The 11,964-nt window shown below is 63.5% G+C and overlaps 1 protein-coding gene across 1 annotated transcript; it reads left to right on the forward strand.

Annotated features, from left to right (window-relative positions):
• Positions 1-394: 394 nt before the first annotated feature.
• PATL1 (PAT1 homolog 1, processing body mRNA decay factor) lies at positions 395-11,958 on the forward strand (the record flags this gene model as incomplete). The annotated part of the gene is made up of 18 exons (XM_026058974.1): positions 395-563; positions 773-984; positions 1,067-1,144; positions 1,814-2,008; positions 2,102-2,203; positions 2,640-2,729; positions 2,965-3,176; positions 3,267-3,356; positions 3,512-3,695; positions 6,120-6,243; positions 6,481-6,578; positions 6,682-6,741; positions 7,365-7,513; positions 8,340-8,499; positions 9,342-9,497; positions 11,106-11,197; positions 11,479-11,628; positions 11,779-11,958. Coding segments are annotated over 18 exons (2,343 nt in total), but the record flags the coding sequence as incomplete, so codon positions are not given.
• Positions 11,959-11,964: the final 6 nt, after the last annotated feature.

The raw sequence follows: 11,964 nt of genomic DNA on the forward strand, positions 1-11,964 counted from the left end.
GGGGGCAGCGGGCTCTCCTGGGGGGGGCGGAGTGGGGACTCCCTGCCCCGGCTGGGGGAGACATCGGCAGGGAACGCTGCTGCAGGGCTGTTTGGCAGCACCTGCCTGTGTGAGGTCTGGCCTAGGCCAGGATGAGCTTTTGCTCTGCGCCGTTAGGTCTGGTCTCTGTTCTCCTGGTGGCCCCCCCCCTCTGCTAGTCAGAGGGGATCAGAGCCGCTCAGGGGGAAGGTGGGGGTCCGGGACAAATTAGGAGGCTCAGGATGGGGGAGGAAGATGCAGGAAGTCTCCTGAGGGGGTTGGGGCAGGGTTAGGGGGCTCCTCTCCTAGAAGGATAAAAGACGGCAGTGGGAACGAGGGATGCGAAAGGAACGAGGGGAGAAGAGGCCTGGCCTAGCGCATTAGCAGGCAGCAAGCGGCACTGGGTTGYGTGCTCATCCCCTGCTCTCCCCAGTCCCTGGAGGACTGTCCGCTGGACGAAGATGAAGACGCTTTCCAGGCCTTAGGCGAGGAAGATGAAGATATTGACCAGTTCAACGATGACACGTTTGGAGCCGGGGCTGTTGGTGAGTGCTTGCGTTTCCCCCTTATTCCCTCACCGCTGCGGTGCCCTGGTGGGAAATCTCCGCAGCCCCTGCTGCCCCCACCCTTGCCGCTGCCGTCTCTGCCCTGCTGAGCGCCTCCCTCGCGGCTGGGCCTGCGGCGGGGGAGCTACAAGGCCAGCGCGCGGGGTGGGCTCGCCCCTCCTCACGGCCTTGCTGCGAATCCCGCGCAGACGACGACTGGCAGGAGGCCCACGAGCGGCTGGCGGAGCTGGAAGACAAGCCCGCGGCGGCCGGGGAGCGGGACGGCCCGGGCGGGGACGACACGGACCTGCTGGGCGACCATGAGGACACCCTGGCGGAGAGGCTGACCAGGCTGGTCATCGACAGCGAGCTGGAGGACCCCGCCATCATGCGGGCGGTGCAAACCAGGACCCCTGCCCAGGTGGGAGCGGGGCCGGAGGGCCGGGGTGGAGGTGGGCCCGGCGGCCTCCACGGTGGTGCTGACTCCCCCGTCTGCTTTCCAGCAGCCAGCAGGGCTGAACTCCAGCATCTGGGATGGCTCGGCCGTCCTGCGGCGCATCCGAGGGCCGCTTCTCACTCAGGTACGATGCCACGGTGCGGACGTGGTGGGGCTCAGCCGCGAGCTCGCTCGGGGAGGAGGGGAGATGCTCTCCCCATCCCAGCTCACCGCGCCCGGAGCAGAAATCGTGTGGACGCGCTTGGGCACTTGCGGTTTGCCCGTCCTGGATCTCGTGCCCAAATCGCTGAGCTGGAGCCTCTGTTGAAAGGGGAAACGGAGACTTCCCTAATGTCYCCCGTGATTTCTCCCTGAGCCCTGCGGCAGGGTCCTAAAGAGTGAGACTCGCTGTAGCGCTAAGGGCTTGCCGGCGCTGGGCGGCCCCTCTGGAACAGCCTAGCGGGGCAGCGCGCTCTGCTTGCCTCTTGCCGAGTCCAGTTCGAGGTGGCCCAGTTCATTTAGAGCTGCCTCTCGGCAATCTCYCCCTGCCCTCCTGGCTCCCTCTGCGCTTGGAGAGCCGGGCCGGGGTGGTTTATCGCCGGCACGTTATCCCCGCTGACTGCTCTGTCTCAGAAATGTCCGCACTCCTGCGAGCTCTGGGAATGGCAGCGCCTCGAGGCGGAGGGATTTGTTTCTCACGGCTGAATATCTCTGGGACGCGTGGTGCCGGTCCTCCCTGCCYCCAGCTGGTCTGCACGGTCCCAGTAAGTGACTGTCACTCCGGGGGGAGGTTTCTCTCCCCTTCCGCTCGCAGGAGATGCCTTCGGTGTCCGTGCTGGACTACGCTCTGCCTCAGAGACCCCCGCAGGCCCGGGAGGAAGAGCGGGACCCCTCAGAGCGGGCGCTGCCCCGACGTTCGTCGTCCCCCATCATCGGGAGCCCCCCGGTCCGGGCCGTCCCCATCGGCACCCCTCCCAAGCAGGCCGCTGTGCCCAACTTCAACCAGCAGGTAGCCGCGCTCGGCTCCGCCGTGCGGGCCGCTGGCTCCGGCTGCTTTCAGCGGGGGACTGACCGCTGGATTGTGTTGCTTCCCTGCCCTCAGATTCTTTGTCCGAAGCCTGTCCACATCCGGGCCACCATGCAGCAGCGTTACCCTGCTCCCTATGGCGAGAGGATGTCCCCCAATCAGCTCTGCAACGTACCGGTACCGAGTCTCCTCTTGATCCCTTTCCGCGGGCGCTGCCTTCGAGGCCCGCGCCGCTGTGAAGTCCTTCAGCCTCCCGTGAAATCTCGGCCGCTCCGTTCCCCAGTTCCTTTTCGGTTCCCGCGTGTAACTCCAGGCCCTGTTGGGCAGATGAGCTGCTTTCTCGGATCGCTGGAGCCTGCGCTGTCATGCGTGCAGCCAGCAAGCTGCTCTGTCTTGTCTTCCCATAGCTTGGCCCATCCGCCCCGACGTGCCGTGGCCCGGGCAGAGTTAACCCTGCTCTTCGGAGCCTGGCCTGGCTCCCAGCCTGCCTGGGGCACCTTCACGGGGCTTCGTCCTGTGCCCTCCCGCTTCCACGTCTGCCCCCTGGGTTGTCCTCCCTGGGAGGGCTGTGCCAGAGCTGTGACCAGGGTCTTTTTCCGTTCTCTTTCCCCAGAATTCCTCCCTCCTGGGCCACCCGTTCCCCCACAGCGTCTCGCCCGTCCTCACCCACCTGCAGAGAGCGCAGCTGCTCGGAGGAGCCCAGGTGAAGCCCCGCTTCCTCCCCCTCCCGCCCTCCCTTCCTGCGGATCCCCGGGCAGGGTGGGGGGTGCTGCATTTCTCCTTGGTCCTTGGTCTGGCCATCGGGGCTGGCTTTACAGCTGCCCTTCGTGGCTGTTCCCAGCCGTCCTGGGCGGAAGCAGCTTGCCCAGGCTGGGCCCTTTTCCTCGGCCCCGAATTTCTCCCTGGCTGACCCTGAGGTGTCCTCTCTGCCCTCCCAGGCTGGCCGAATGTCTCCCAGCCAGTTCGCCCGCGTCTCCGGCCTCGTCGGGAGCCCCCTTCCCTCTGTGAACCCCAAGCTGCTCCAGGGCAGAGTTGGGCAGATGATGTCTCCGGCCAGCGGGTTTCGTGCCTTCTTCGGGGCTCCCCCTGCTCCGCCTCCATCCCAGCCGCAGCACCCGCCRGGCCCCGGATCCCACCTGCAGAGCCTGAGGTAGGTGCCGTGCCTCTTCCGGCCCCGCGCCTGGCGGGGCTGGGCCCTCCGCGGCTGCCTGCCGCCTCTGAAACCTCCCGCTCTCCTCAGGCCGCAGCCGCAGATGTTCCGGCCGGACACGACCCACCTTCACCCCCAGCACCGCCGCCTCCTGCACCAGCGGCAGCAGCAGAACCGGAGGTGAGCGGCGGGCGGGGAGGGACGGCCGGTCCCGGGCAGGGTTCGCGTGACCCTCTGCTGGGGGCTTTGTGCTGCCGGGGCTAGCCTGTGCACTGCTCTCTGTCCCTTCCTGTAGCTCCTGTGTGCTCACGGGTGCCCTTCTTGCCTCCTGCCAGCCAGCACCGCAGCCTCAACGGCTCGGTGGGGGACCGAGGGGGCCACCGGAGCGGCCACCAGGAGCAGATGCGCAAAGACCCCTACGCCAACCTCATGCTGCAACGGGAGAAGGACTGGGTGTCCAAGATCCAGATGATGCAGCTGCAGAGCACTGATCCCTACCTGGATGACTATTACTACCAGGTACCGGGGAGAGTGGCRCTCAGCCCGCTGGCGCTGCGCCTCTCGCCTGCCTGCGATTGCTTGCACGGCAGCGCTTTAACGCTGCCACCGGACCGGCGTCTYGCCAGCGCGTCCCCAGGGTCGCCCGGCGCCCACCACCTGGGCGCTGCGATGGGTGTCGGGGAGGAAGGGAACGCTGCAAGCAGCTCTCGCCGCTGCGCTGAGAGTCTGATATKAGCCATGGAGCAAACGAGGGCAGAAGAAGTGTTTCTAGATCCAATTGCAGGGAACAGGCTGGGACCGTGAAGGAAGATGGGGTGGGGGGGAAGCGTTCCCCAGCAAGGGAAGTCGGGGGTGACCGTAAGAGAGAACCTGCCTCGGTGCAGTGAGTGCTGGCAACTGGTGAGCAGGGTCTCCGGGGGTGAGGAGAGGCTGGGTGCTGCTAGCAGCACCGATTTGGAGGGTGCTGCAAGCAGAAGGCCTTAGAGTGGGAAATCAGCTTGTCTAAGCCAGCGGCTGTGCATGTCAGGGCAGTGGAAAACACCCAAAAGAGGAGCCTGGGAGGCTCCTAAGGGGGCCTGAATGTACGAGGTAGCCCTGACAGGGAAGGGCTGCGTAAGAGAGGGCTCTTTAGCCCAAAAGAGGGGATGTTGATGAAGCCAATGGAGTCCAAACAGCAAGTTGAAGAAGGTGGATGGGGAGTGACTGCTCGCTCTCTCTTCCGGTTCAAGAATAGGGAGCACCAGACGGGGCCAGGAGGAGCCAGATTTGGAGCCGCCAAAGCAAGGTGACGGTTGGGCTCTTGCCGAAGGTGGTGGATGCTCAAGGTTTAGCTGGGTTTGAGGGCAGACAGGGCAACTTCACTGCGGTGGGGGGAAATCCACCGAGGGCTTTTAGCTACGCAGCATGGACGTGTGGTGTGGGAGCACCTGGAGCCGGGCTTGTAAGGTGCTTGGGAGAGCATCTGGGGCAGTCGTCACCTGTGCCCACCTGGTTTTGTACTCTGTAGGTATCCGCTTTGGGAGACGGGCTCCACGGCCTGGTGGAGCTGTGGCCTGGCCAAGCAGAGCTGTCCTTTACAGGCACGAGCAGCTCGCACGTAGGGGTCAAATGGCGAGGGCCAGTGCACGAACCGAGCAGGGAGCAGCAAGAGGCAGAAGCCTGCAAGGGCTGTTGGAGAAACAAGGGTTTGCAGTTTGACAGGCAGGGAAGGCTACAGCAGGCGCCACAGGGAAGGACAAAAGGCGCCTTTTTTAGCACTGATCTTTGCTAAAGATGGTTAACGAGGCTTTTGCTGGGTGATGGGGAAGATCAGAATTAGGGAAAGAACAGCCCAGAAAGTACTGAGATGTTCCTGGGGCGTTTGTGCCTGACACGTTTYGCCTTGAGATGCGTGAAGAGCCCTGGAAGCTCTTAGAGCTGCTGGTAGCGATTTCAAAGTGCTTGTGGAGGAGCCAGAAGACTGGAGAGGGGCAGGTGTAGCGCCTGTCCTCCTGAAGGGTATGGAAAGGAGCCAGCCACGGTTCCCAGAAAAGTCCTGGAGCAGCCGCGCGGTCGTGAGCATGGAGCACGAGCAGGGAAGGCAGTCGCCCAGCTTGGCCTTGGCATGGTGACCCATGTCGAAGCGGTCCAGTCTCCTTCCCCAGCAGGCTGAGGGCCCAGCAGGAGGGGAGACGAGCGGTCGGTGCGGTTCGTCCTGGCTCCCAGTCTGGCYGCTCCGTTGTACTGGCGGTCGGAGGGGCTAACTGGGGAAACGCGGTCTGGATGGAGCTAATGGAGGTGGGTGCAGGTGGCTGCAGGCAGCGGATCTCGGTGTTCGCCCTCAGGCTGGAGGGAGGCGTCGAGCAGGACGCCGTGGCAGCTCGCGCTGCCTGGGGCTCTCACCGGAGATGAGGGCGAGCTGATCCCCAGCAGAGGACGGGAACTGATGTGGCTGCAGCCAGGACGTGAGTGAACAAAGTCCCGCTGTTGCGAAAGAGGCAAACATTGTCCGGGCTGGACAGGAGCAGCTCGTGAGCGCAGAGCACAGGCGCTGGTGTGGGAGGCCTCGGCCAGACGCGGCGTGCAGCCTGGGCACGATGCTAGCAGAGCAATGCAGGCTAACTGGAGTACGCTGGGAAGGACTGGCAATCCTCGGAGAGCGAGAGAGCAAAGGAATCATTGGTTGCATCAAGGAAAAGGTGCCTGAGGAGAGGCTTCCAGACAGACCTCTGCGATCCTGAGGGATGCCAGAGGAGAACATAACTACCTCTTTATGTCCTGAGGGAAGAACGAGGGGGTTAAACTGCTGCGAGGGGGTTTACGCTGGATGTCGGCAAGACCAGTAAGCGATGGGGTGAGGGACGGAGCGTATGCGAGGTGTGGGCCAGGGAAAGGCACGTRTGCTGCATCAGTCCTTGCCGGCCGTTTTTCTGGGTCACAGCTTCTCCTCTCTCCCTGCCTCAGAATTACTTCCAGAAGCTGGAGAAGTTGTCAGCAGCCGAGGAAGTCCAGGGCGACGGTCCCAAAAAGGAACGCACTAAACTCATCACGCCTCAGGTGGCAAAGCTCGAGCACACCTACAAGCCRGGTAAGTGCTGGCTGTGCACTGGGCTGGAGTGGGGACAGAGYGGGCAGTCCAGGAGGCGTAGGCCAGACCTCCGCAGGTGGAGGGTGGCGGTTCATTCTGGGCTGGGGACGGGATTTCCAGTGTGGGCTCGAGTTTGGGGACAGCCATGAGGCTACCCGCGGCGGCAGATAAACCAGGGTGGCGTGGGGTTGGGCCCAGACTGACCCCCTCTGCTTCCCTTCTCCTCCCTTCCTGCAGTGCAGTTTGAGGGCTCGCTAGGGAAGCTCACGGTCTCCAGCGTGAATAACCCCCGGAAGATGATAGATGCGGTCGTGACCTCCCGCAGCGAGGACGACGTGAGTTGTGGCCCTTCCTCCCCTCCGACACGGCTCTGTGGCCTCACGCGCTCAGCCAGCGCGGGAGCCCGCCACGGCTCTGACTTGCTGTCCCTCCCCGCAGGAGACGAAGGAGAAGCAGGTTCGAGACAAGAGGCGCCAGACCCTCGTGACGATCGAGAAGGTGAGCTCGAGAGGGGCTGCCACAACCTTCAGGGACTCGCTGTGGGCCAGAGGAGGGGGCCAGCGAGACCGCTGTGCAGTGCGGAGGAACCCCTGGGGGGGCCAGTGAAAGAAGTCGTAGGTGCCCTGGTTTTAAAGACCAGAAGATCCGGCCTCGTCCTCGCTGGATTCGGAGCAGGTTCATGCCGTATTTCGATGACGTGCTGGTAGATGACAGTTGGCAATTCACAACAGGGAGGCAGTAGCGTCTCGCCCCTCCGTGGCCGCTGCGGGAGGGGATGACCGCCGCTGGTCCCCGAGTCCCTGCTCAGTCAACTTTCACAGCCATTCGGGGCTCCAGGAGGCTTTGACGTGTTCTGGGCAGGGATGCGGCTGCTGTAGCAGCAAAGGAGACAGGAGAGCCCCGGCGGGGGCTGAGCGTGTCCCRGCTCTCTGTGGGGCAGGGCTAGACCAGACCCAAAATTTAGTGACCCCCACCGGCATGTCCCGATTCCCTCGGCAAGGCAGAGAGAGGGCAAACGGGCGCCTCCGCGGGGCAGGGCTCAGGAACTCGTTTCTGGTCTGAACGCCCTCGAGGAGCGCGCGGATCCCCGTGCCCTGCTGCGATCGCTGTCTCTCCGGCAGACGTACAGCCTCCTCCTGGACGTGGAAGACTACGAGAGACGCTACCTCCTGAGCCTGGAAGGCGAGCGGCCGGCCCTCATGGGCGAGAGGAAGCAGAAGATATGTGACATGTATGACAATCTGAGGGGGAAGGCACCCGGGCAGGAGAGGTGAGGAGAGATGTGCCGTCTGCAACTCAGTCGCTGCCTGGGGCTCACGCAGTCTATCGCTACTTGCAGCTGTTGTCTCTGGCTTTCCAGTGACCTATTTCCCAAAAAAGAGGTAGTTTAAACTTGCTTCTCAGCGACTTGGACAGGGGTGAAATAACCTTCCCCCCCACACACACTTTGTTTTGCCATTTTCCTCCATGCGATTGTCCACTGTGGTCACAAACCCGTAACAACTTCCACCCTGGCAGCTTGGGTGCTGCTAACGGCGCTTGCCTGCGTGTTCGTGCGCGTGGGTCCGCCCCGAGCTCTGCACCGCGGCACAGCCCTGGCTGCCTGTGTTTAAGGCTGTCGCCTCTTGCCTRACCTGTAGCTGCAGCGGCACAGATGAGCAGGGGAGGACGCAGGGCCTCGGCGGCTCCTTCTCTGCTGTGCTATGGGAAACCGGGCCTGGCCCTTTCCGTAGTTAATTCAGAGGATCCTTTTTAGCACTGCCAGTCTCTGAAATGGCYGGAAGCTGGGGAACGCTGCTTGTGTTGCAGAGATGAAAAGGTGGGAGGTGGTTGGGGCTGTGTCCGTATTGAGGCAGGGAGAGCTCATGCTGCAGTCCTGCCTTGGGGTAGCCCAGCCTGGCAAGGCAGCTGAAGGGCTTGTCCTGGAGGAGAGTTTGGCCACGGGGCATCGTTCCCTGCGTTGCTTCTCTCCAGCGACGTTTTTTGGTTGGAGGCGTCTTCCCTGCCTGGCGCCAGCGCAGAGCTGGGCTCTGGGCTATGCCGCGGGGACACCCCAGGTACCCTGGGACGTTCCCAGCCGCTTTTCTCCTCGGCAGGCCGAGCGACGACCATTTCATGCAGATCATGTGCATCCGGAAGGGAAAACGCCTCGTGGCCCGGATCCTCCCCTTCTTGTCACCAGAGCAAGCAGCTGATGTCCTCATGGCCACGGCCAGGAACCTGCCCTTCCTCATCAAGAAGGATGCTCAGGACGAGGTGACTGCGAGGGGGCGGGAGGGCTCCCCTTGTCAGCGGGGATCGTCTCTGCGAGGTGGGGGGCACCGGGGGCCGGCACAGCAAGGCCCGGCTCCGGCGGGGAGGGTTTCCGATAAACGGTGCCTCTGTTTAATGACCCCAGCTCTTTGCCGAGCGTTTGCAAAGGGAGAACTTGGCTAAAGGTCTGCTGCTCTGGCTCGTCGGGTGGCAACGGGCGACTCCAGCTTCCAAGGGCAGAAAGCAGAGGCCAGCGTCTCGGAGTTTCGGAGGGACGTGTTATCAGATGTTCTTTGCAGTCTTTTTTCTATGTGAAACAAAAATTAAGGCACCTGTGAAATAAACCCCAGTTTGCTTTGAGAAAGRAGATTGTTTAAAAAGGAAAAAAATAGTCTAAATTTAAAGTGGGAAGTTTCCGCTTTGGCCTGTGCCGTTCTAGGGATGCACAGAGGGGGAAAGGGCTGCTGAAAAGAGTTCGGTGAGTCGCGCCCTGAGCGTGTGAGGGCCGCTCGAGGTGGCGGCAGTGGCGGTGTGYGTGTGTAACAGCAGCAAGCCCTTCCGCGGAGGCAGCGTTCTGGTCTGCYGGGGCTGCGAGCTCCTGGGGTGGGGGGAAACCCGGCCAAAAGCAGCAGCCTGCACTGCGAGCCTGTGCTTGCCGGGAAGGAGACGCAGCTCAAAGGTGGGTGAACGTAGCCACGGGGCTGGAGTACTTGCAGCCGGAGCTGTGAAATCCCGTCTCGGCAGCGGCACCCGCAAGGCTGGGATGCCCGGGAAAGGCTGGCTCCCCTCATCCTGCCTTTTTGGAGCCCCGAGTCAAGACGGGGTTCCTGCTCTTCTCTCCCTAGGTGCTGCCCTGCCTGTTGAGGCCCTTCTCGCACGTTCTCTATCACCTTCCCTTGGGGACGGTCACCAGCCTTGTGCAGCAGCTAACGAACCTACCTCAGAGCGCGACCGCGCCAGCACCCACCAACCTGCACCTCGCTGCTGTGCTCCAAAACAAGGTGCGCCCCCCTCCCTCGCTTCGCTCTGCTCCCTCGGCCAGGCAGCGCGGCGAGGCAGGTTGTAGCCGTCTCTCCCCTCCCGTGCCAGCCACAGCGAGGTCCGGGCTTGTCTCCGGCTGCGGGAACAGCTCTGCTGTCGGCAAGCGCCTCAGAGCCAGGACCGTGGTGGGACGGGCTGGAYGGGGCGTCCAGCTGTGGCGTGGCAGTGGCATCCTGGAGGTCAGCTTGCGCAGTCCTGCTTCCCGTAGCTGGGAAATCCAGTTTCCCAGCAGCTCCCGGTGCTGCATGGCAGAGAAGGGGATGCTGCCGTGGTGCAGGAGCTGTGCTGGGACAGCTCGGGAGCGACGGGCTGCCTGCCCCGCTGCGAGAGAGCTCCCTGGCTCTCTCCCCTGCCCCAGGGGATTCATGAGAAGGTCTCGCAGAATAATCAGCCGTCTGAGCGAGCCTGGGCCTCCTCTGCGCTCCCACAGCCAGGTCCCTTTCTCAGACTGCTTCCCTGAAATATCGGCCCAGGCCTGCCCGGAGGTGCTCCCAGAGCTGGCCGGCTGTTTCTCTGCTGTGGGAGCTGGGGTTGATTCGCCTGGAAGCGCAAATGCGTCCCTCCAAGCTGGGTTCCCTTTACCGTCTGGGCAGGGACGGGCRCTTCCAGGGTGCGGCCCGTCGCTTCTCACAACGGACGGACGTCTAAAACAAGTGAGATGACTCAGGCCCATAAAGGGGCCTCTTCCTCCCCGGGCGCTGTAAAGGCAGCCAAGGATCTTGCTGCGTGTGCTTGTGGGGAGTACCGGGAGGATTAGGAGACGGAGGTGATTCCCAGAGGCACCTTAAAAATGCTCGGACGGAGGAGCGATGATACGAAAGCTCTTCCTGTCATACCCGTCCCCGGCTGCAGGGATTTCCTTGTGAGGTGCGACAAAGCCCCCGAAAGGCCAGCAATGGCTTGTTTACCCTGTTTGTCATTCCCTTCTCCGCTGGGTGTAAACAGCCCAAATCCAGGCCCTCTGTAAGGCCGGCGCTTCCAAAAACCCATGCGGTCACCATATGGCACCAGTGAGCCAGGCAGGGGAGTGAGCAGGCAGCCCAGAGCATCTGGGCTCTCAGCTTGGGCTGCTGCGTGCGTTTCGGAAGAGCAGGAGCTGTTTGGCTGTGATGCTGGGGAGTGTCGCGGGAAAAGGAAGGCGGTCCAGGTTGGGAGGCCTGGGCAGGCTGTCCCGGAGCTGAGCCGGCCCGCGGTTGCTCCTGTGCGTCCGTGCTTCGGTTTCCTCCTTTGCTCCGTGTCCTGGACCAACTTCATCTGTYGATAAAGCCAGCAGCTTGCGAGTGAGGGAGTGGTCCGTCCTTGCGGGAAGGAGGACCTGGCCTCGGGGAAGCTGCGGGAGAGTCTGGGGTCCGGCCAGGAGCATTCCCTGCATGCTGCGGGAGCTTGGCTGCTCTCGGCAGGCCTGGGGAAAGCTGGGAGCAGCCGTGGCAAAGAGGAAGCGAGAGTTACAGTTGCACGAGGGGGCCGTGCATCTGCGTCGGCCCCAGCAAGCCGCTTCCGTGCCGGCAGTCGCAGAGCCCAGCCTGCCCCCGGCGTCCTTCCCTCACGAGCCTCTCTCCCCCCGCCAGTTCGGCCTGTCCCTGCTGTACTTGGTCCTGAGCCGCGGAGAGGAACTGCAGAGCTCGGATGCGAACACGGAGCTAATGCAGGACAACCAGTGGTGAGTGCCCGGCCGCTCGCTGCGCCTTGGGCGTTGCGTGGCCCAGCCGACGCGAGGAGCGGGGTGCAGGGGAGGGAGGCGGCGACGCCGCTGGGGACACGGCGCGGTATCGCTGTGCCACCATCTCCTGCTTGGTTCCAGTGCCAAAACGCCCCTAGGGCCCATTAACCTGGGGTGCCCCTGTCCCCAGCGGGAAACCGGGAAGCGTCCAGGCTGCCTGGCTCCTGGGCGCTAAGTAACGTCTCTCACTCGTCCCTCCTCCCTGTGCCTCTCTCCGGCAGGACGGAGCTGATGCTCATGGCAACCCGGGAGCTGCTGCGGATCCCCCAGGTGGCCTTGGCGAAGCCGGTGTCCACCCCCTCGAACCTGATCTCCCTCTTCTCTCGCTACGTTGACCAGCAGAAGCTGAACTTGCTGGAGACAAAATTGCAGTAAGTGGCGGCCCGGGCTCCTGCCAGTCCTCGCGGGAGGGCGCCGCTTGCTGCCCCTCTGCCCTCCCGCGAGCGAGGCACCGTCGCGCACGGCGAGAAGGCTCGCGCGGCTGCTCTCTGACCCCCTTCGTCGTCCTTTCCCGGTACCAGCTTGGTGCACGGGATCCGGTAGGAGGTCTCCGCGGCCCCTCGCCCCACCGCCGTCGGCACCAGGGCGTTTCAGTGGATGGAGGGCAGGCGATGCCCCGCGAAGCGGAGCCTCACGGGACGYGTTCCCCTGGGAGCCCCGGTGCAGGAGACGTGTCTCTCGCTCTGTGAACCTGGCTGGGTGTGTGT

Source organism: Apteryx rowi, unplaced genomic scaffold (assembly GCF_003343035.1).
Source record: "Apteryx rowi isolate R43461 unplaced genomic scaffold, aptRow1 scaffold_1502, whole genome shotgun sequence".
Classification (NCBI taxonomy): domain Eukaryota; kingdom Metazoa; phylum Chordata; class Aves; order Apterygiformes; family Apterygidae; genus Apteryx; species Apteryx rowi.